This window comes from Bos indicus, chromosome 22, assembly GCF_029378745.1.
Source record: "Bos indicus isolate NIAB-ARS_2022 breed Sahiwal x Tharparkar chromosome 22, NIAB-ARS_B.indTharparkar_mat_pri_1.0, whole genome shotgun sequence".
Classification (NCBI taxonomy): Eukaryota; Metazoa; Chordata; class Mammalia; order Artiodactyla; family Bovidae; genus Bos; species Bos indicus.
In genome coordinates, this window is record NC_091781.1 from 27,220,170 (window position 1) to 27,244,021 (window position 23,852).

At 39.0% G+C, this 23,852-nt stretch overlaps 1 protein-coding gene across 4 annotated transcripts in view; it reads left to right on the top strand.

Annotated features, from left to right (window-relative positions):
• CNTN3 (contactin 3) overlaps nt 1-23,852 on the top strand; it is a 402,840-nt gene that overhangs the window by 301,362 nt on the left and 77,626 nt on the right. For all 4 annotated transcript variants that reach the window (XM_070776321.1, XM_070776319.1, XM_070776322.1 and 1 more), the window contains exons 12-13: nt 19,887-20,014; nt 22,309-22,484. In XM_070776321.1, the coding sequence (XP_070632422.1) occupies nt 19,887-20,014; nt 22,309-22,484 (304 nt within the window). The remainder of the gene's footprint in view (nt 1-19,886; nt 20,015-22,308; nt 22,485-23,852) is intronic.

The window sequence follows — 23,852 nt, forward strand, 5'->3', positions numbered from 1 at the left end:
CCCTCTCCAGCATTTATTTCTTGTAGACTTTTGGATTGTAGCCTATCTGATTGGCGTGAAATGGTACCTCATTGTGGTTTTAATTTGCATTTCTCTGATAATGAGTGATGTTGAACATCTTTTCATATGTTTGTTAGCCATCTGTATGTCTTCTTTGGAGAAATGTCTGTTTAGTTCTTTGGCCCATTTTTTGATTGGGTCGTTTATTTTTCTGGGATTGAGCTGCAGGAGTTGCTTGTATATTTTTGAGATTAGTTCTTTGTCAGTTGCTTCATTTGCTGTTATTTTCTCCCATTCTGAAGGCTGTCTTTTCACCTTGCTTATAGTTTCCTCTGTTGTGCAGAAGCTTTTAATTTTAATTAGGTCCCATTTGTTTATTTTTGCTTTTATTTCCAATATTCTGGGAGGTGGGTCATAGAGGATCCTGCTGTGATGTATGTCAGAGAGTGTTTTGCCTATGTTCTCCTCTAAGAGTTTTATAGTTTCTGGTCTTACATTTAGATCTTTAATCCATTTTGAGTTTATTTTTCTGTATGGTGTTAGAAAGTGTTCTAGTTTCATTCTTTTACAAGTGGTTGACCAGTTTTCCCAGCACCACTTGTTAAAGAAATTGTCTTTTCTCCATTGTATATTCTTGCCTCCTTTGTCAAAGATAAGGTGTCCATAGGTGCGTGGATTTATCTCTGGGCTTTCTATTTTGTTCCATTGATCTATATTTCTGTCTTTGTGCCAGTACCATACTGTCTGGATGAACTGTGGCTTTGTAGTAGAGCCTGAAGTCAGGCAGGTTGATTCCTCCAGTTCCATTCTTCTTTCTCAAGATTGCTTTGGCTATTCGAGGTTTTTTGTATTTCCATACAAATTGTGAAATTATTTGTTCTAGCTCTGTGAAAAATACCTTTGGTAGCTTGATAGGGGGAAATATACCGTGTTCATGGATTGGAAGAATCAATATAGTGAAAATGAGTATACTACCCAAAGTAATTTCTTACATTCTTTTTTTGTCTCAGTAGACTCTAGTTGCAATAATAAAAATAATAAAATGAAATATATGAAGCATCCACTATGGTGGTGGCTTCTACATAGGCTCTCAAAAAAATGTACCTGCTGCTGTTGATACAGTATTTTCAAATTTATTTGATTAAAGTACGTTTGATTTACAATTTTTTGTTAATTTAAGCTGTACAGCAAAATGATTCATTTACTATTGTTCTTTAGTTGCTAAGTCAAGTTCAACTCTTTTGCAATCCCACAGACTGATGTCTGCCAGGCTCCTCTGTCCATGGGATTTTCCAGACGAGGATACTAGAGTGGGTTGCCATTTATTCTCCAGGAGACCTTCCTGATCCAGGGATCAAACCCACATCTCCAGAATTGCAGGAGGATTTCTTACCACTGAGCCATCAGGGAAGATTGACTCAGTTACACACATACTACACACACACACACACACACACACACACGTGTGTGTGTGTATATATATACATATGTACATTCTTTATATATATTCTTTTTCATATTCTTTTCTGTTTTGGTTTATCACAGGGTATTGAATATAGTTCCCTGGGCTATACAGTAGGACCTTGTTGTTTATCTACCCTATATATAACAGTTTGCATCTGTTAATCCCCACATCTATGTTTTTAATATTATTTTTTTCATCATGTTACTCATATACATTAAAAGTAATAAGACTGGGTTAAAAAGAAAGATGGGCAAAGAGCTTTCTTAAAGCAAAACAAAAAAGACCTTTCTTTTTTACAGCAACCAGTTTTGAGTTTTATGTTATTTAACCTCAAGTGAATAAATTCCACCCACATATTATTAAAGAATTGGCAGCTTTCAAATGTTTTCCTAAAAGTATATCATCTAAATTTTGCCCATGACTGTGTGGTTCTTAAATCCATATTTTAAATTTGATTTTTATGGATGTAAAAGTTAAGGCCCCTTTAAAAATATTTTGTCAGTTTATGATTTTGGTAGGGGAAAGCTGGTTAATGAATTTGAATGTGCTGGGCATTGGAATTTACTTCTAGCCAGTTCTGTGTTAGAACTGGGTACATTAATTCATAATGATGCTCAGCATAGATGTTTTATTTACTGGGTGCGTCTCCCCATACCACATCCATATGGTCATATATATTTTCTCACTCAAGCCCCAAAATCCCATGTGCATTTGCCTACAGCCTAATCATGTTCTATATCCCTGCATTCACTGAAAACTTAAAGAAAAACTATTTTGTCATAGAATCCTGTCATATCATTATGTACTACCTTTGCACATTTTCTGATAAAAATGTTTAAAATAGAAAAAAAGAGGAACTTTCTCTCAGAATAAGAATATTGATTTTAACATTATCAAGAGTGTATACCATTGCCTTTTTCATAATTCTTTTTTTTTTTTTTTTAAGACAAAGCAGAACTCTTATTGCAGTCTGCATATATATTCCTGCATTTATAACTCTGTATTTCCTGGGCTGGAATGTCTTTTCCTTTCAGCCCAGCAAACCTCTACTTATCAAGCAAGGCCCATCTTATTATTACTCACTATGGGAACCCTTTCCCGAGCCCAGTAGGTGAGATTCATAGCTCTTTCTTCTGCTTTACCCTTGAGACTTCTTTAGGCCCAACTGTGTCATTTAACACAGCTCTTCGTGCAGGAGGCTATCTCGGCTGGGTTCTCACCTTCTCTATCTTTGTAGCCTAGATCACTGTTCCATACATGTTTATTCATTTTAGCATTCATTTACTTATCAAATATTCATTCCATTCCTGCTTTATTGACTATGCCAAAGCCTTTGACTCTGTGGATCACAGTAAACTGTGGAAAATTCTGAAAGAGATGGAAATACCAGAACACCTGACCTGCATCTTGAGAAACCTGTATGCAGGTTAGGAAGCAACAGTTAGAACTGGACATGGAACAACAGACTGGTTCCAAATAGGAAAAGGAGTACGTCAAGGCTGTATATTGTCACCCTGCTTATTTAACTTATATGCAGTCCATGGGGTCGCTGGGAGTCGGACACAACTGAGCGACTTCACTTTCACTTTTCACTTTCATGCATTGGAGAAGGAAATGGCAACCCACTCCAGTGTTCTTGCCTGGAGAATCCCAGGGACGGGGGAGCCTGGTGGGCTGCAGTCTATGGAGTCGCACAGAGTCGGACATGACTGAAGCGACTTACCAGCAGCAGCAGAGTACATCATGAGAAACGCTGAGCTGGAGCAAGCACAAGCTGGAATCAAAATGGCCAGGAGAAATATCAATAACCTCAGATATGCAGATGACACCACCCTTATGGCAGAAAGTGAAGAGGAACTCAAAAGCCTCTTGATGAAAGTGAAAGAGGAAAGTGAAAAATTTGGCTTAAAGCTCAACATTCAGAAAACGAAGATCATGGCATCTGGTCCCATCACTTCATGGCAAATAAATGTGGAAACAGTGGACACAGTGTCAGACTTTATTTTTCTGGGCTCCAGATGGTGACTGCAGCCATGAAATTAAAAGACGCTTGCTCCTTGGAAGGAAAGCTATGACCAACCTAGGCAGCATATTAAAAAGCAGAGACATTACTTTGCCAACAAAGGTCTGTCTAGTCAAGGCTATGGTTTTTCCAGTAGTCATGTATGGATGTGAGAGTGGGACTATAAAGAAAGCTGAGCGCTAAAGAACTGATGCTTTTGAACTGTGGTGTTGGAGAAGACTCTTGAAAGTCCCTTGGACTGCAAGGAGATCCAACCAGTGCATTCTAATGGAGATCAGTTCCTGGGTGTTCATTGGAAGGACTGATGTTGAAGCTGAAACTCCAACACTTTGGCCACCTGATGAGAAGAGGTGACTCATTGGGAAAGACCCTGATGCTGGGAGGGATTGGGGGCAAGAGGAGAAGGGGATGACAGAGGATGAGATGGCTGGATGGCATCACCGACTCTATGGACATGGGTTTGGGTGGACTCTGGGGGTTGGTGATGGACAGGGAGGCCTGGCATGCTGCAGTTCATGGGGTTGCAAAGAGTCGGACATGACAGCGACGAACTGAACTAAACTGTTCGATTTAACTATTGCTGCATAACAAATCACCTTCAAACTTAACAGTATAAAACAGCAATCATTTTATTATCTCTTGCAGTTTCCATGGGTCAGGAATTGGGGAAAGGCTTGGCTGGGCATTGTTTATTCAGAGCATCTCACATGGTTGTAGTCAGGCTTGTGCTGGGGCTCCAGTAGCTGAGGGCTGGCTGTGCACTGCTATCTCTCTGGCCAGCCCATGTCTTCTCTGTGGGCTAGTTTGGGTTCCCTCAAAACATAGCAGCTTCAGGGGAAGCTGAAATATTTAAGGCCAGCAAGAGCTTCAAGAGTGAATTTTTAAGCAAGCAAAGTGGAAATCTGATTGCCTAGGCTTCAAAGACACGAAACCTTATTTTCCTTGCATTCCATTGGTTACCAGTGAATTCCCAACCTAACCAGATTCAGAAAGAGGGGAATTGGACCTTCTATCTTCGTGAGAGAATGGCGAGATTCTAGGAGAGCATTTAGGATGGGAAGTCCTTCTGTGGCCACTTTTAAGAAATGCAGTCTAGCACACCCACCACATGCCTTGCATTGTGCTGGAAAGGGAGGAAATAGCAGTGAACCAGACAGATATGGTCCCTTTCTCGTGGTACTTGGAGAAGGAGAGACCACATTTAATAGGGTAAAAATGCAATTATATTAGCCACCAAGGGGGAAAGTTATTTAATTATATAGAAGGTTTCAAGAAAGGCCTCTTTAAGGAAGTAACTATTGGACAAGAACTAAATAGTAAGAAGCAGTGGGTCATGCCAAGATGTGCCATTCATGGAGAGGCACTGATAAAAACAAAAGCCAGGAGATGGGAATGAAATTGAGTTATTTGAGACTCAAGAGCACAGCCTGTGTGACTGAAGTGTCATGCATAGAGAGGAAGAATAATGAAATATGAGGTCCCAGAGGTGGGCCGACTCGTTGGAAAAGCCCCCAATGCTGGGAAAGGTTGAAGGCAAAAGGAGAAGGGAGCAGCAGAGGATAAGATGGTTAGATAGCATCACCAATTCAAAGGATATGAATTTGAGCAAACTCCAGGAGATAGCGGGGGACCAAGGAGCCTGGCGTGCTGCAGTCCATGGGTCACAAAGAGTTGGACACAACTTAGCAACTGAACAACAATAGCACCAGAAATGGGCGGAATCCAGAAATGGGATCCTTGAAGACTGTGATAAAACTGTTAGGTTTTATTTTAAATGGAATAGTAAGTCATTGGAGATTTTAACCCAGAGGTGTGTCATGCTCTGGTTAAGACCACGCTGGCTATAGTGTGGAGAGTGGGTTGAGGAGAGAAAGAGGGAAAGCACAATGACTCTGGTTAGGAGGCAACGTGGAGTTGTCCAGGCAGTATTTACTAGAGGCTTGATTTCGAATAAAGTGTAGGAATTGGAGAAAAGGTTACTGTGCATATTGTGATCGAGCTGGATACATTTGTACCTCAGATACAAAATTTCTTACCAGACCGTCAGATTTTATTGGTAGTTGTGCATGAACTAAATGCACCCCCTGCAACCATTAGATTGTAAGCCTCTAAAGAGTGGGGGCCAATCCTTACTCCTCTGTGAGTTTTTCAGAAAACTGTGTTGTAAGTGCTCAACAAGTATTTGTTGAAATGAATTTTATTCTTTTTTTTTTGGATAGTTGCCCATATCTTAAAAGTACCTATAAGTTTCTTATTTAATTTATTGCAACAATTTCTTAGAAATGGATAAAATTGATTTTTTTATAGATTTATACTTGAAGCTTCCTATTAAAATATGAAAAGTGCTGTATTTTAGTTTATTCTTCTCCCCTCTTGAAGCCCATAATAGAAAGAGGGGTGGAATGGATAGGATGGTTGAATGAATGATTTGGTGAGCTGGCATTGCACGTCTATCAAAAAAGGAATAAGCATGTGGACTGGCACTGACGGTTGCTGCCTCCTACATTCTTATGCTGGAAAGGAGTTATTCATAATTTATAATCTGTTATATAAATTCTTTATAATCTGTTATATAAGTTCTAATCAGTTGGTACCCAGAGTTACATTTCTTACTGCCTAACAAATTTTTAACAATTTTGAAAAATCATTGTGTACTCTTACCTGTTTCTCATTTACTGATATTATTTGCAATGTTTTATCTTAATGTAGACCACATTAATATCTTAATGTAGACTTAACTGCTAAAGCAGTTTTTGTTTTGGGGCACGAGAGTGTTTGACCCTTTGTGACTCTTGTAATTCTGAGAAAAAAATCTGTAATTGAGGTTGAATATATATAATCTGTCTTGTTTTGAAGAAATCATTTTCTTACCTTTTACATTCAAATGCTAAAGAAGGAAGCCCCTTTAACTTGAAGATTATACTAGGTACTTAATTTTCTGCAGTATTTCTTAATTTACATAATTGGGAAAATTGTTTTTAAAGCTTGATATAAAGTATGTTTTTCTAGTTTAGGTTCTTGAAACACCTTATATCTCACTAAATTTATTATTTGCTTATGACTCTACTGATTTAATAACTTTATATTTTCTAGTTAATTTCATTTCCTGACATCATGCCTCATTCCGAAGAGTTTGAGGATAGTTTATCAAAGTAGTCACAAAGTGAACATTGAGGAGAAAAATCATGCCAGAGTTCCAATTTCCTAGAACACAGGTTTCATCGAGACAGGATAAATTCTTCCCAGTAAATCCTTTTTGCTTATCACAGAGCATGGTCCATAGTCCACATTCATTAAATACTTACAGAATGAATGTCTGAGGTTGGTGTACAAAACATATGCCAGCAGATTAATTCACTTAGTTGAGATCCACAGTGTTGACTCAGAGCTTTTAACAAATGAGCAAAGAATAGTACTGCTAATAACAGAATCCATGCTGTCTGTAATATTGAATGAAGCCATTTGATGAGGAGATATGCAGCTATTCCTAGGCAAAAATATGCAAATGGATATGTCCAAATTCAGTGGATTGTGATGGAGATAACATTGAGTAATATATAAATTAATGTCCTTAAGATGAAATATGACTTTCAAAGTTTTTTTTTCTTTTTCCCATAATCCAAGGGTAACCTTGAGTTTTAAGGCTTAATACTCTTAAGGAATAGATAGCCCTTATTTTTAGCTAATTTTCCATGAAGCTTATTTCTCACATGTATGTTTTAATAAGCTTGAAAATAGAAGGTTATGTTCAGTGTCAAGAATCGTGGAGAAAGAGAAGGTGCTGCTGTGAAAATGCAGTCAAATGCTGAGTCAGTTGGACTAACGTTAAAGTTTATATCATCTCATCAAGGGTTGGTGGATTACCAGATACAGTGTCAAAATAGATGATGATGATTAAACCTCTGTGTGAAGGAGGGAAAAGCAAGTTCAGGTTATTGGGGCTGAGATTTTTCTCAGAAAACTTTGCGACCCACTCCAGTGTGTGGATGAACATGGGATCTAAGACTCTCCCTTCTGTGTAAATCAGTACTCTCTTTTGTGCAAAATAATTTATAAGTAGCCAGTAATCAAATGTACATAGTCATTATAAAAAGAAAAGCTCAATAAAGCACAGCTTAAAAGACTCACACAGAAACGTCTAAAGCAGAGACATTCTAAACACACCCGTCTCATCAGATGAGCTGAATTTCTACCAAGAGTTGCTAACCTGGTGTCCACAGAAGCATAAATGATGCATCCTGAATTGTATCAGATCTGTTGTTATTATTATAGTTGTGTATATGTGTGTGTGTTTTCTGCAGATGGAGTCCTCAGATTTTTCAAATATTCAAAGAACTTTGTGTCCCAGATAAACGTTGCATAAAGTTCTAAATGAGCCACTTAAACTTTGATGGACATCTCTAAAACAGGATGACTTTAGAATTGGAATAGTAGGGTCACTCAATTCGTAGAAAAACCTCATCCTCTCTATGTAGAAAACTGTCTCTGAACCCTTCACATTGGTTAAGACAAAATTTTACTCAACAGGTACTACGTGCATAGTAACTTGTACGTTTTAGGGATTTGGGCACTCTAGCTGAGAAGCAATTCAAAGATATTGAACAAATTGTTAAATAAGCTGTAAGAACTGACTTAGGAATGGACAGGAATTGAATGGCTCCAGGAATCCTGCATTGCAACATCTTGTCACAGCAAGTGCTGAAATGAGTGAACTAATCATTATTTTCATCCTTATGTTACAAATCAAAGTCTGAAGTGGGTGAGTCCAAAGGACAGAGCCTACATTACTGTTTTTCAAAGTGTATCCCCAAATTAGTAGCACCATAACCATCTGGGAAATTAGAAATGTAACTCCTTGGCCCCTAATCTGGCAGTGGGCTCAGGAGGGGGTATTTGAAAGACCAAGTCCTCCAGGTGAATGGTACAAAATCAAGTTTGATATGGGCACAATAAAGGACAGAAATGGTATGGATCTAATAGAAGCAGAAGATACTAAAAAGAAGTGGCAAGAATACACAGAACTGTACAAAAAAGATCTTCACGACACAGATAATCATGATGGTGTGATCACTCACCTAGAGCCAGACATTGTGGCATGTGACGTCAAGTGGCCCTTAGGAAGCATCACTACAAACAAAGCTAGTGGAAGTGATGGAATTCCAGTTGAGCTATTTCAAATCCTGAAAGATGATGCTGTGAAAGGGCTGCACTCAATATGCCAGCAAGTTTGGAAAACTCAGCAGTGGCCACAGGACTGGAAAAAGTCAGTTTTCATTCCAATCCCAAAGAAAGGCAATGCCAAAGAATGCTCAAACTACCACACAGTTGCACTCATCTCACACGCTAGCAAAGTAATGCTCAAAATTCTGTAAGCTAGGCTTCAACAGTACACAAACCAAGAACTTCCAGATGTTCAAGCTAGATTTAGAAAAAGCAGAAGAACCAGAGATGAAATTCCAAAACCTGTCAGATCATAGAAAAAGCGAGAGAATTCCAAAAAAACATCTACTTCTGCTTAATTGACTCTGCTAAAACCTTTTACTGTGTGGATCACAGGAAACTGTGGAAAAATCTTAAGGAGACAGGAATACCAGAAACCTCTGCCTCATGAGAAACCTGTATGCAGGTCAAGAAGTGACAGTTAGAACCGGACATGGAACAACAGACTGGTTCCAAATTGGGAATGAGTATGTCAAGGCTCTCTATTGTCACCCTGCTTATTTAACTTATGTGCAGAGTACATCATGCAAAATGGCAGGCTGGATGATGCACCTACTGGAATCAAGATTGCCAGAAGATATATCAGTAACCTCAGATATGCAGATGACACCATCCTTATGGCAGAAAACAAAGAGGAACTTTTCATAAAACAAAGACCTCTTGATGAAAGTGACAGAGGAGAGTGACAAATGAAGATCATGACATCCAGTCCCATCACTGCATGGAAAATAGATAGGGAAACATGGAAACTGTCACAGACTTTATTTTCTTGGGCTCCAAAACTTCTGTAGATGGTGACTGCAGTCATGAAATTAAAAGACACTTGCTCCTTGGAAGAAAAGCTATGACAAACCTAGACAGCATATTAAAAAGAAGAGACGTTACTTTGCAAATAAATGTCCCTATAGTCAAAGCTATGATTTTTCCAGTAGTCATGTATGGATGTGAGAGTTGGATCATAAAGAAAGCTGAGTGCCAAAGAATTGATGCTTTTGAATTATGGTGTTGGAGAAGACTCTTGAGAGTCCCTTGGACTGGGGTTTCCTAAAGGAAATCAGTCCTGAATATTCATTGGAAAGACTGATGTTGAAGCTGAAGCTCCCATTTTTTTGCCACCTGGTGTAAAGAACTGACTCATTGGAAAAGATCCTGATGCTTGGAAAGATTGAAGGCAGGAAGAGAAGGAGAAAACAGATTATAAGATGGCTGTATGGCATCACTGACTTGATGGCCATTAGTTTGAGCAAGCTCCAGGAGACTGTGAAGGCAGGGGGCCCGGCGTGCTGCAGTCCATGGGGTCAAAAAGAGTCAGACATGACTGAACAACTAAACAACAACAAAAGTTTGAGAAGGTGAAACTTTTCCTGGGTGACTCGGTGATAAGGAATCTACCATTGTAGGAAACACGTTCGATCCGTGGTTTGAGAAGATACCCTGGATTAGGAAATGGCAACCCACTCCATTATTCTTGCCTGGAAAACCCCATGGACAGGGAAGTCTGGCAGGCTGCAGTTCATAGGGTGGCAAAAAGTCTGACACAACTGAGCATGCACACAAAGTTTGAGAAACGCTGCAGCCCTGTGTTCCATATTTCCCCTTTGGCTAGGATAGGGTGAGGACCTTAATTCATATTCCTACAAAGACTGCATACAATAATAGAAGAGAATTCTCCAAAGAAAGATCAATATTGGCTACTTAGGAAAGGGAAATAGATTCTGGGCAACCAAAAAATGCCCAGTACCTTCCACATTCCTTGAGTCAATGACATTTCTCTTTTGCATACACGGTATCTTGCTTCTATAGTTATTGTTGAAAGTGGGCTCCATTCCAGGACTGCTCATCTCTAGAAAAAGAGCATTCATTTGGCTAACACTTGTGTCTCTCTTCAACACCTCCCCAGAGAAACCATCTGACTCCTAAAATTGGGTGGAAGACCTTGAGATTGTAGCTAAGATATCTTCCTTCTTTCTCTGTGGGTCCGTCTGCCTGTAGAGAATAAATATATTCTGCTGTTCTCTTTACTGTACAGGAATGGAGATTGCCCTCACAAGGAGGATCTGTGCTCATGTACCTGTGCCAGGAAGTCTCACTTCTGTTCAGTTGCTCAGTCGTGTCCGACTCTTTGCGATCCCATGAATCGCAGCACGCCAGGCCTCCCTGTCCATCACCAACTCCCAGAGTTCATTCAAACTCATGTCCATCGAGTCGGTGATGCCATCCAGCCATCTCATCCTCTGTCGTTCCCTTCTCCTCCTGCCCCCAATCCCTCCCAGCATCAGATTCTTTTCCAATGAGTCAACTCTTCGCATGAGGTGGCCAAAGTATTGGAGTTTCAGCGTTAGCATCAGACCTTCCAAAGAATACCCAGGACTGAACTCCTTTAGAATGGACTGGTTGGATCTCCTTGCAGTCCAAGGGACTCTCAAGAGTCTTCTCCAACACCACAGTTCAAAAGCATCAATTCTTCGGCGCTCAGCTTTCTTCACAGTCCAACTCTCACATCCATACATGACCACTGGAAAAACCATAGCCTTTACTAGACGGACCTTTGTTGGCAAAGTAATGTCTCTGCTTTTTAATATGCTATCTAGGTTGGTCATAACTTTTCTTCCAAGGAGTAAGTGTCTTTTAATTTCATGGCTGCAGTCACCATCTGCAGTGATTTTGGAGCCCAAATAAATAAGTCAACCACAGTGTCCACTGTTTCCGCATTTATTTGCCATGAAGTGATGGGACCAGATGCCATGATCTTTGTTTCTGAATGTTGAGCTTTAAGCCAACTTTTTCACTCTCCTCTTTCACTTTCATCAAGAGCCTTTTTAGTTCCTCTTCACTTTCTGCCATAAGGGTGGTGTCACCTGCATATCTGAGGTTATTGATATTTCTCCCAGCAATCTTGATTCCAGCTTGTGCTTCATCCAGTCCACCATTTCTCATGATATACTCTGCATATAAGTTAAATAAGCAGGGTGACAATATACAGCCTTGACATACTCCTTTTCCTATTTGGAACCAGTCTGTTGTTCCATGTCCAGTTCTAACTGTTGCTTCCTGACCTGCATATAGGTTTCCCAAGAGGCAGGTCAGGTGGTCTGGTATTTCCATCTCTTTCAGAATTTTCCACAGTTTATTGTGATCCACAGAGTCGAAGGCTTTGGCATAGTCAATAAAGCAGGAATAGATGTTTTTCTGGAACTCTTCCTTTTCCCATGATCCAGTGGATGTTGGCATCCAGCTGCTTCCTCTGCCTTTTCTAAAACCAGCTTGAACATCTGGAAGTTCACGGTTCACATATTGCTGAAGCCTGGCTTGGAGAATTTTGAGCATTACTTTACTAGCGTGTGAGATGAGTGCAATTGTGCAGTAGTTTGAGCATTCTTTGGCATTGCCTTTCTTTGGGATTGGAATGAAAACTGACCTTTTCCAGTCCTGTGGCCACTGCTGAGTTTTCCAAATTTGCTGGCATATTGAGTGCAGCACTTTCACAGCATCATCATTGAGGATTTGAAATAGCTCCACTGGAATTCCATCACCTCCACTAGCTTTGTTCGTAGTGATGCTTTCTAATGCCCACTTGACTTCACATTCCAGGATGTCTGGCTCTAGGTGAGTGATCACACCATCATGATTATCTGGGTCGTGAAAATCTTTTTGTACATTTCTCCTATGTATTCTTGCCACCTTTTCTTAATATCTTCTGCTTCTGTTAGGTCCATACGATTTTTGTTAATTCTGGGGTGAGGTGTCAAGAAACCACAGCCACTCACTTAAGCAGTTTTGAACTATGTTTTCCTGTAATACAGCTGACATCGTGATTTGCATTGATGTGATTGATGACTCTCTGTTTCAGGCAGAGAGGAATACTGTCAAGTATGAGGCCCCTTTGAATCCTATTAAATATTCTTTATGAGGTTTTCTTTAAATACATTTGCCATCAGAGAATTGTTGATTTGTCATGTTTGTTTGTTTTACTAACTCATTCATCTGAGTATTTGTAATTTTTGCAGATTTATTGTATGAGAATTTAAATGTTTCAAATGGGTTGTTGCTGAGGCTTCATGAATTACTTAAATAGTTTTATATATTCATTCGAACTGGAAATCTCTTTTTAGGGGCCTTTTGTTCTATAGATGTGAGCCTACTTTAGGAGTAAAACTGTTGTCTGTGTCATAACAATAAATTTAGCTCCAGATATATTTGTTACGATAGATACACATTTGGAAAAGTTTTATAAATGTAATGAAAATGTTCTTTTTTTGTTGGTTCTCTTCTTATGACTATGGGTAAGTATTAATGTGAGAAATGCATATTTATTTTGGCTACAGAGTCGGGCCACACTGTATTATTTCTTTAGGACTTCAGGTGCCTGTTCCGTGTAACCTGTGTATCCAACAGAGTAACAGAGCTGCATATTATTAGCCTGGTACTTACTCAAAGATAGGATAATTAACTGCTGAGTCTTCTCTACTCTGTCTCTCTTTTCCTTGGAGACTTTCTCATCAATAAATCACTAAACTAACACTGTTGAATTCATAAGATGAAAGCTCCAAATGGTATAGCTAAAAGGATGAAAATGCTAATATTATTTTCCTAAATACTATTTGTAGGTTATCTTTGAACTCAGTGGAGAGACGTTATTTACCAAGCATACGGGAGTGAGATTGGTTGTAAATGAAAACATACGCTATATGCTCTTTGTCTTTGACATTTATTTTCTCATGCATTTTCATCAATTTATATTTGCTTTTCTTAAATGTCATTATTTATCCTGTAGTATATGCATCATGAGTACTTTTTTCTTATTGCTAATTGTAAGCATCCGTCTCTTACAATATGTACTCAGAAAGTGAAGTCCAAAATAGCGTTGTTATTTTCTATAGAGCGGTTTAATCATTACAGTCTCATGTGATCTCATCTCCACTGAGATGAGCTTCCTGAGAAAACATAGAGTTGCCGTGTGTTTGTTAAAATTCAAGTTGAATAAATTACTGTAATATTCAGAACCTAGGCGGGGGGAAAACAATGTTTTCCTGCCTTGCATACATAATGCTCCATACTTCTTCCATTCTGATACATAGTGTGTTTTTATGCTAAAATGTCGTCATATAGTACAGGTCAGTGTTGCATAGACAGCAGTCTACTTTCTGAGCAAACAGAGTTTCTTAACAGCCATAAATTTAATGCTATCACTGAATTACAGAATGGACCCATTAGAGCAGTGTAGAGCCATTAAGTTTCCTTATTCCAAACTAACCATCGACTGCATGAAGTTAAGTGAAATACTTAACCTCTTTTACTACAAAAGGAAAAACCAGTAAAAGGTTTCATATAAAGGTATATCGTAAAACTGATCGAGGAGATAAAATTCCACAGTGATTAAAATTACACATTTCTCAAATCAGCCCAGAGTACCACATTTCTGAATTTCAGTCTCATAAATCTTCATTAAACTTTTTGTGCCAAGACTAGAGTCACTCATGGTTATCTACCTTTTCAGCTCTACCCATTTGCAGAAAATCGTGTTCCCAGAAAGCACAGAAAGCAATTTCATTTATAGTGAAGTGGTATAAAATTTTCACTTCGAATCTCTGTAGGGAAGCACGGGTTATTGAAGGTTTTCTGTTGAGAAACAATTACTTTATCCATTTACTGAATATTGTTTATTTTTATGTTGTGTGAAATGCCCTGTGGGCCTCTTAGAATTGACTGGAAGAACCAATTGACGAAGAAAATATCCAATTAGCTCAAAATTTTACAATGTACAGAGTTTGCATTCTTTGAGCGTCAGTATGTTTGTTTTGGAGTTTTTGTGCAATTCCCGAGGTACCAGCCTTGCCTTTTAAACTGTTACTTATCTTAACGTAGCCATGAGTCTAGGCCTGCTTGTTTAGAGTTATTAAACCTCATGCACTAAAGGATTTCTAGTTCTTCCAACAGTAAATAGTTCTTTATTTGTGGTCAAAGGTTGACAGTTACACTAGTTTATAGCTTGAGAAGATATCTGAAATTGCCTATCTCTGCTCTGTGGTACCCAAATGGAGAAGCGCTATGCTTAAGTTGAATATTTGTTCAGGCGACAGTAGACATCTTTACTTTGTTTTATCGCTTACAAATCTCAGAAGTTGATTGCCCACCTCCTGGAGATTCCAATTCTATTTCTATCCTCCAACTCAGAACAGATAAGGTTGCCTCAGCCTTTCAATGTCTTCAGGACCTTCTGATACCATATTTCTGACATCAACTTGGTTTTTTTTGCTTGCCTGTTTGTTTTGTTTTGTTTTAAATATGAAAATGTCCAGCAAATCTCCACTTTCTTTTTAAAGCAGTGGGAGGGAAAATTTAATGAGTGAAGCTGTGGATCAAGGACTGTCTTCTTTGGGGATCTTGGTCAAAAGTTTAACAAGTACATTAGCAACCAGAATCAGTCAGGAACATTGCCCTGGTTTATTAATTTATTCTCATTCCTTCTTCCTCTGAGACATTTCTCCATCAGTTTTCTCTCTTTCCCCACCCCCCGCCCCATTTCTCTTCCCCTTATTTTCAGTCCTTCCCCCTTGATTAGCATCTTGCTTAATAGTACAAGTGAATTTTCAGTCCTCTTAACAGGAGTTGTTGAATTCTCTTCACCCAGCCCTCTACTGCTTCATCTTTCCTTTTCCACATATATATGTATGTACATATGTATAGTTGTGTATATATACACACGCACATTTAAGAGAGCGTCAGAAGATGAGATGGTTGAATGGTATCAGCAATGAAAAGAACATACTCCACGAGATAGTGAGGGACAGGGAGGCCTGGCATGCTGCAGTCCATGGGGTCGCAAAGAGTCGGAGATGACTGGGCAACAGAGCAACAACAACATAACATATATATTTATATTGAGAAAAAACATGCATATGTGCATATATACATAAATATATGTGTGTATAAAAGTCTGCACACGTTCTGAACTTCAGTCAATCAGTCGTGTCTGACTCTTTGCGGACCACGAATTGCAGCACGCCAGGCCTCCCTGTCCATCACCAACTCCGAGAGTTCACCCAAACTCATGTCCATCGAGTCGATGATGCCTTCCAGACATCTCATCCTCCGTCGTCCCCTTCTCCTCCTGCCCCCAACCCCTCCCAGCATCAGAGTCTTTTCCAATGAGTCAACTCTTCGCATGAGGTGGCCAAAGTACTGGAGTTTCGGCTTTAGCATCATTCCTTCCAAAGAAATCCCAGGGCTGATCTCCTTTAGAATAGACTGGTTGGATCTCCTTGCAGTCCAAGGGACTCTCAAGAGTCTTCTCCAACACCACAGTTCAAAAGCATCAATTCTTCGGCGCTCAGCTTTCTTCACAGTCCAACTCTCACATCCATACATGACCACAGGAAAAACCATACCCTTGACTAGATGGACCTTTGTTGGCAAAGTAATGTCTCTGCTTTTTAATATGCTGCCTAGGTTGGTCATAACTTTCCTTCCAAGGAGTAAGCGTCTTTTAATTTCATGGCTGCAGTCACCATCTGCAGTGATTTTGGAGCCCCCCAAAAATAAAGTCTGACACTGTTTGCACTGTTTCCGCATTTATTTGCCATGAAGTGTTGGGACCAGATGCCATGATCTTCGTTTTCTGAATGTTGAGCTTTAAGCCAACTTTTTCACTCTCCTCTTTCACTTTCATCAAGAGGCTTTTGAGTTCCTCTTCACTTTCTGCCATAAGGGTGGTGTCATCTGCATATCTGAGGTTATTGATTTTTCTCCTGGCTGTCTTGATTCCAGCTTATGCTTCCTCCAGCCCAGCGTTTCTCATGATGTACTCTGCATACAAGTTAAATAAGCAGGGTGACAATATACAGCCTTGACAAACTCCTTTTCCTATTTGGAACCAGTCTGTTGTTCCATGTCCAGTTCTAACTGTTGCTTCCTGGCATGCATACAGGTTTCTCAAGAGGCATGTCAGGTGGTCTGGTATTCCCATCTCAGAATTTCCAACAGTTTATTGTGATCCACACAGTCAAAGGCTTTGGCATAGTCAATAAAGCAGAAATAGATGCTTTTCTGGAACTCTCTTCCTTTTTCCATTTTCCAGCAGATGTTGGCAATTTGATCTCTGAACTTACTTCCTTGTAATCTGTAAACTTCTCAGTGCCTTGAATCCTGCCTTCACTAATCCTCTCCTCTACACTGACTCTCTAAAAGAACATAATCGTTTATTCATTCAGCAAGCTTTATATTTGAGCATCTCTCTATACCAGAAATAATTCAAGGCTCTAGGAATTTAGTGATGAAAAATCCTGATACTATCCACTCTGTGCTTCAAAAGACCTTAGCATCTCTAAACTCACAAGAGGAGGAAAATATTAGCCAGATAAGTACACAGGTATATAATTGGCCAGTTGCCCATTGCTATGACAAAGGCACAGATGATGTATACTCAGTAGAGAAAGATGTAATCCAACCGGTTTAGGGAAGTGACCAAAATCTGATGATTGAGTACACATTTATCAAACATAGGGAACAGGTTTTATAAAGGCCCCAAGACAGGAAGCACAAAAGCAGTTAAAAGAAGGCTTGGGTGATGAGAAAAGCAAAGCATAGAATTCCTGAGGCCTTTTGTAGTTAGAGGGGCAGGGTCCTGATGGGACACATGGCTAATTTAGGGCTTAGGATGTCATCTTTTTCCTGCAGGTAATAAGATGCCAGGAAGGAGGTCTAAGCCAGAATTGGGCAGAAGGGAGTAAGGCAGGATTAGTGGTCAGATTTCTATTTCTCTAAGCTTACTCCCCATGTTTTTCCAAAGAATCTTTGTATCTTAAGCTTTCATTCATGTGTACCTCCCTGCAGGCTTTTCTCTTTCAGTTATTATTGCACACTATTTAAGAAAATATCTGTTCTATGATAAGGTATAAAGAGATTTTTTTTTTTTTATCATCCCTTTGCAAAAAGTGATCAGATTACATTTCACACCCAGCAAAGAGGGCAGGGCCTCTGGAAGGAAATCAGACATAGTGCCTTTTTTACAGGATCTTAGAATTTTTAACCCTTCACTGTAGTTCTTCAAATTGAGATAAAATAGTGCTGTGTGTTCTGTGGTTAGCTGCCCAAGCCATTGCTTTTAAACCTTTGTATTTGGAATATACCTGGACATGTCAAAAAAAAAAAAAAAAATCATATGAGCAACTAACAGTCATGGGTATCTGTACCCAGAATCACGAACAGGTCCCTGTGTGCGAGCTCTGATTCCACTGCAACCTTCCCACCAAGAAAATATAACCAAGATGCAGGTGAAGGTGAATCATAAGCTATGAAAAATACATACAAATTATATATATACACACACATATATACATACACACACACATATATATGTACATATACAGCATGAAATCTGTATCTTGTGTATTGTGATACATAAACTTGTCCTAATAGTCACATTTTTTGACACACACCTAAATATCTTCCCACAAATAGGATAGTATTTAGAGATTGAATTGAGATCCTCCAACTCTAGTCTAAGGTCCTCAGCATCTTTCCTGTCTACTGTACTATGTCACCCAGAAGTTGGAGCATTGTTTCTCCCAGGATTTACACTTATCATGCATTGCTGATGCTGGAGTTGCAGATCTTTTAAGAAATTTACCACTCATTTGGATACGACACTCAGGTAACAGAGATGTGAACCATAAATAATAAAAAGTATTCAAAGCATTAAATGTATAATATAGATAGTAAAGATTTTAGGGATTCAAAGAAAAGGAAAATAATTCTGGGTAGACAAGATGGGCAGTAAAGATTCATGAATCGGACTAATGACAGGTCAGCTCTTTCTCATTCTTCTTTCTCAGTTCAAATGGCACCTTTTCTAAGAGGCTTTTCGGAAGCGCTCTCTCATGGAAACATTCCCTGTGGCCATTTCCTTTATTGTATCACCCCATCTGAATCTTTCTGATTACTTCTCAAAAATCTGAACTTACCACATTTACCTGTTTAATCATTTACTGCATGTGCCACTCACTAGACTGTTATTTCCACGAGGTAGAAATTTTCTCTCTTGCTCACTCTGTGATCCCAGAGACTCTGATAGTGTCTAGCACATGTAAGGTACTCAGTTCTGTGTCCTTAGTTAATTAGTTAGATGCAAAAGCCTTAAGTACTTTAAGCGTACCCTCAGAAATTCAAATGTGATTTTCATTTACGTTGTCCCAATTCTCTGCAGTATTTCGTGAGTGACCATATGCATGTTCTTTTGCAAAATTTGGATTTATACTGGGTTAGATATGACTTTCCCAAGTTCATCACTAAAGGTCAGGGAGTTTCTTATTTCTCATAAGCTATTTCACACTTAAGGAAAATGGTGTCCTGTCTACTTTTTGTTTTCTCCAAATTGAGAAGGCAAAACCTTGAGTAATCTCCTTCACCGTATAGTTTTGGAAAATATACCACACTTATATGATAAAGGCATCCTTGAAATCAGGTAAAATATTTGGTATTGCTGTTAGGTAAATTTGTGTAAAAATATCGAGAAATACTCATATTGGTAGAATGTCTCTTTTTAGTCATCTGTGTGCATGTGTATGTTAATTTTGTTTTAATTTTATTTTATTATTTAACTTTACAACATTGTATTGGTTTTGCCATATATCAACATGAATCCGCCACAGGTATACACGTGTTGCCCATCCTGAACCCTCCTCCCGCCTCCCTAAAGAGACACATGTACCCCAATGTTCATCGCAGCACTGTTTATAATAGCCAGGACATGGAAGCAACCTAGATGTCCATCAACAGATGAATGGATAAGAAAGCTGTGGTACATATACACAATGGAGCATTACTCAGCCATTAAAAAGAATACATTTGAATCAGTTCTAATGAGGTGGATGAAACTGGAGCCTATTATACAGAGTGAAGTAAGCCAGAAAGAAAAACACCAATACAGTATACTAATGCATATATATGGAATTTAAAAAGATGGTAACTATAACCCTGTATATGAGACAGCAAAAGAGACACTGATGTATAGAACAGTCTTTTGTTTTATTTTTTTTAATACCCAAGAAAGCTAAGGGGCTGCTTTATCTTGCTTTAAATATAGTAGCTAAAGGTGATACTTCTGTTAAAAAACTCTGTTTACTTTGGGGAAAAAAGTGACTTCTAGACATTTATTTGTTTCATTTGTATTTCCTTTAGAACTTCTTTCCTAAATGATGGAGGACTCAAAATTGTCAATGTAACTAAAGCTGATGCTGGAATTTATACCTGCATAGCTGAAAACCAGTTTGGGAAAGCAAATGGCACAACACACTTGGTTGTTACAGGTAGGTGCCTTTCTTAAAGACTTCTTTACATAGGGATATGCTGCGTGCCTTCTTACTAAGATCAAAGGGAAAAAATGTTTCTCATGATATGCAGTGCACTATAAAGGTCGGCCTTGTGTTTGGCTCAGATGGGAGAGAATCTACCTGCAATGCAGGAGACCCGGGTTCGATCCATGGGTCAGGGAGATCCCTTGGAGAAAGAAATGGCTACCCACTCCAATATTCTTGCATGGAGAATTCCATGGACAGAGGATCCTGGTGAGCTACAGTCCATGGGTTTGTAAAGAGTTGGAGATGACTAAGTGACTAACAGTTCCACACTTTCACTATCTTTAACAAGTGACAGTCAGAGAACAGTTCTTAATATTTCCTTAGACATCACAGTGTGTACCAGGAATCCACGAGTTACCAGTTGGAGTAATGGTCAATAGAACTGCAAGTCGCGTGTGCTGCTCCTATACTTTTATGTTATGCTATTCTATTATGTCAAATCTTTTGTACACTTTTTCCCTCTTCAATATCTTTAATATTTTCTGCAGATGTTTAAATCTCTGAAATAATCCTTGCTATCAGTCAGAGTTACTTAGAGTTGTGATTGTATTTTTGTTCATTTATTCATCGAAGAAAAACATTGAGTACCTACCATGCTTGGGTTATCCTTCCCAGCTGGTGCAGTGGTAAAGAATCTGCCTGCCAATGCAGGAGACTCAAGAGATACAGTTTTGATCCCTGTGTTGGGAAAGATCCCCTGGAAAAGGCAATGGCAACCCACTACAATATTCTTACCTAGAGAATTCCATGGACAGAGGACCCTGGCAGGCTACAGTCCATGGGGTTGCAAAGAGTCAGACACAACTGAGCAGCTAACACAGCACAACAACACGCTTGGGTTATTCAGTAAACAAACTGACAAAGATGCTGCCCACATGCACTGTACCTTCTTTCGGAGGTACAAAGAAAATAGGCAGTATATAAGTATACTGCAAGGAATATAAAGCAAGGAAATCCACTGAAAACAAAATTCACACAAGCAGAAAATACCAGAGGAGTGTCTGAGAAACATAAGCTGGAGCATGAAACCAGGGGATCGGAGAAGGAGAGATGTGAACCAAGATTTCATGGAGATGAAGGAATTCAGTTTGTTTCTTAGGGACAATCCTGTAGAGGTTCTGTAACCCTTGTTAGCACTTAGTTGGACTAAGGTTTTAGTTGGAGTGAAAAGTAGAGACCGGTGCAGAGTTTTGAGCAGAGAAATGAAATGATGGAAAGTGTATATTTAAAGGTTTACTCTTCACTGCTCAGTAGAGAACAGACTATGGAGAGTCAAGGGCCGAAATGGGAGGAATCCCAGGAGACACTGCAGTAATCCAGGCGGGAGTGATAATGACCACAGTGAGATGGCGGCAGCAGCTGATGGACGGAAGGCATTCAAATCTAAATATATTCTGAGTGTGGAGTCACTGGCATGGCTGGCAGACTGGATATGAGTGCTCAGAGAAGCATTCCTGCAGGGTATGTGGTGAACAGCAGGAAGAATACCAGCCAAAACAACCGAGATGAGAAAGGCTGAGGTCCTACCAGGTAGGGTAGGAGGAGCATCAGGAGATTGCTGTTGTGGAAAACATAGTAAATGACTCTTTTGAAGACTTTTGCTGTGACGTGGAGCAAGAAACGGGGAGTATCAATGGAAAAGTGGAGTCAGAGAACTTTGAATTCATAAAAGTTGGAAGGACTGTGATGACAGAAATGCACATGTGGATATTTGCATTTGGGAAGAAACAAATTAATTAGCATTTTAACTAAGTATCCTACCTATTCTAAACATCATTTTTTTTTTTTTTGGTAGTATCTCAAAAGTTTTGAGTCTATTTAAATCTTGGTAGTAGTATATTTTCAATCATTGAAAATGCAGTGATTTCTATTTCTACTCTTATATTTCATGAAGCAATAAAACTAAAATGAAATTGATTTTGTAATAGTATTATAACTCTTGTTTACAGGTGACTTTAATTTTTAAACTTCTATAGCCTATAGGTTTAGATATCCTAATTCTTTTAACAAGAATTTGTGTGTGCAGTGAAATATATTATGGATCTTCATCAAAATGTCTGTTTTAATCCTGAAGACTTTTCATTATATAGAGGTATATTTACACACACACACACACATACACATATATATACCTACACAAACATGCATACTGTAAGTGAGATTAACAATCTGCCTCTGAAAATTGCTTTTATTGAAATAAAAATGCTGAAGCTTTGCTGAACACTTTATTGGTTCCCCAATAGAACCAACGAGGATAACCTTGGCACCGTCCAACATGGATGTCTCCGTGGGTGAGAGCGTCATTTTGCCCTGCCAGGTGCAACACGACCCCCTGTTAGCTACCATGTTTACCTGGTATTTCAATGGGGCCCTCGCAGATTTTAGGAAAGATGGATCTCACTTTGAGAAAGTTGGTGGGGTAAGTCGTGACAGTTTCCTCCTGCTTTTTACACGTCTCTGATGTTTTATCCCCATAGAAACATCAGGGACATATGTGTTGCGCCAGTAATGTTTGTTCTTTGAGACAACTAGGGTTTCAATTCTGTAGTGATCTGTGATCTAACTTTATCATTGTAATTACCAGAAAGTGATCACATTTATTTCAATCTGTAAATTATAATTTTATTTAAAATTAATGTTTGTTGTGTTTATGTTAAATATTACTTTAACATGAACATAAATTTGTATTTGTGTTAACGGTACTTTGTGATACTTTTGTCATGAGTATTCCCTTCCAGAAGGGAAGGTGTTCTTATGCAAGTGTTTATTTTCAACATAAAATGTTATGAAATTGAATGAAGTTCACATTTATGAAGTGCTTCCAATGTATCAGGTCAGGTTCTTCATCCCAGTTAATTCTTGCAGTGGTGCTGGATGTTAGTGGTAAGAATTGTCATTTTGCAGGTGTTTAAACCAAGGATTTGTAAACTTATTAATCTGTCCAACGTCACTGAGCTGGTTAGTGGTGGAACTTAGATCCAAGTTTAAATATGTGAGTCCCCAAATTACACATATATTTTCTTCTGGTCCATTTTTTCACCTCATGTGTGATGGTTCTACTTGAGGAAGAATTATAAATTTCAAGGGAAAATAGACACATTGAGGAGAACTGCTGAGAAGGGACTCAGTGTTGTGAACCACTCAGAGTTAAACCTCATACCTGGCCACATGTCTGTGAATCCAGAATCACAAGGCCAGCTTTCCTTGCCAGCCAGTTTGCATCGACACAAGATTATCTTCACTCATTTTGGCTAAGATGTCAGTGGTGCATCATTATGAAATCTGGGTTTTCTCCTTATGGACAAAACAGTATGATGGTTAATTCATCTATATTCATTTGAAAGTATTTATTAAAAGTACGTATGTATATACATGGGCCTAGTAATGTGTCAGGATTGTGTGCAACTTCAAAGGATGGTGTTAAAACTTGAATGTGTGTGTGTATGCTCAGTCGTTTCCGACTCTTTGCAACCCCATGGACTGTAGTCTGCCAGGCTCCTCTGTCCTTGGAATTTTCCTGGCAAAAGTCCTGGAGAGGATTGTCATTTTCTTCTCCAGGGGATCTTCCCAACCCAAAGTCGAACCTGTGTCTCTTGTGTCTCCTGCACTGGCCGGCAGATTCCTTACAATTGAGCCACCTGAATGGTGTTCCCTTAAAAGATCTGTTCTAATCCTAATGCCTAGCTGTGAAATAGAATTATTAGTCTCTGTCCCTGGTTCCTAGCAAAGAGCTTCTAAAATCTTTAGAGTTTCCAGGGTGATGAAACCTCTTTTGCCATAATGAAGT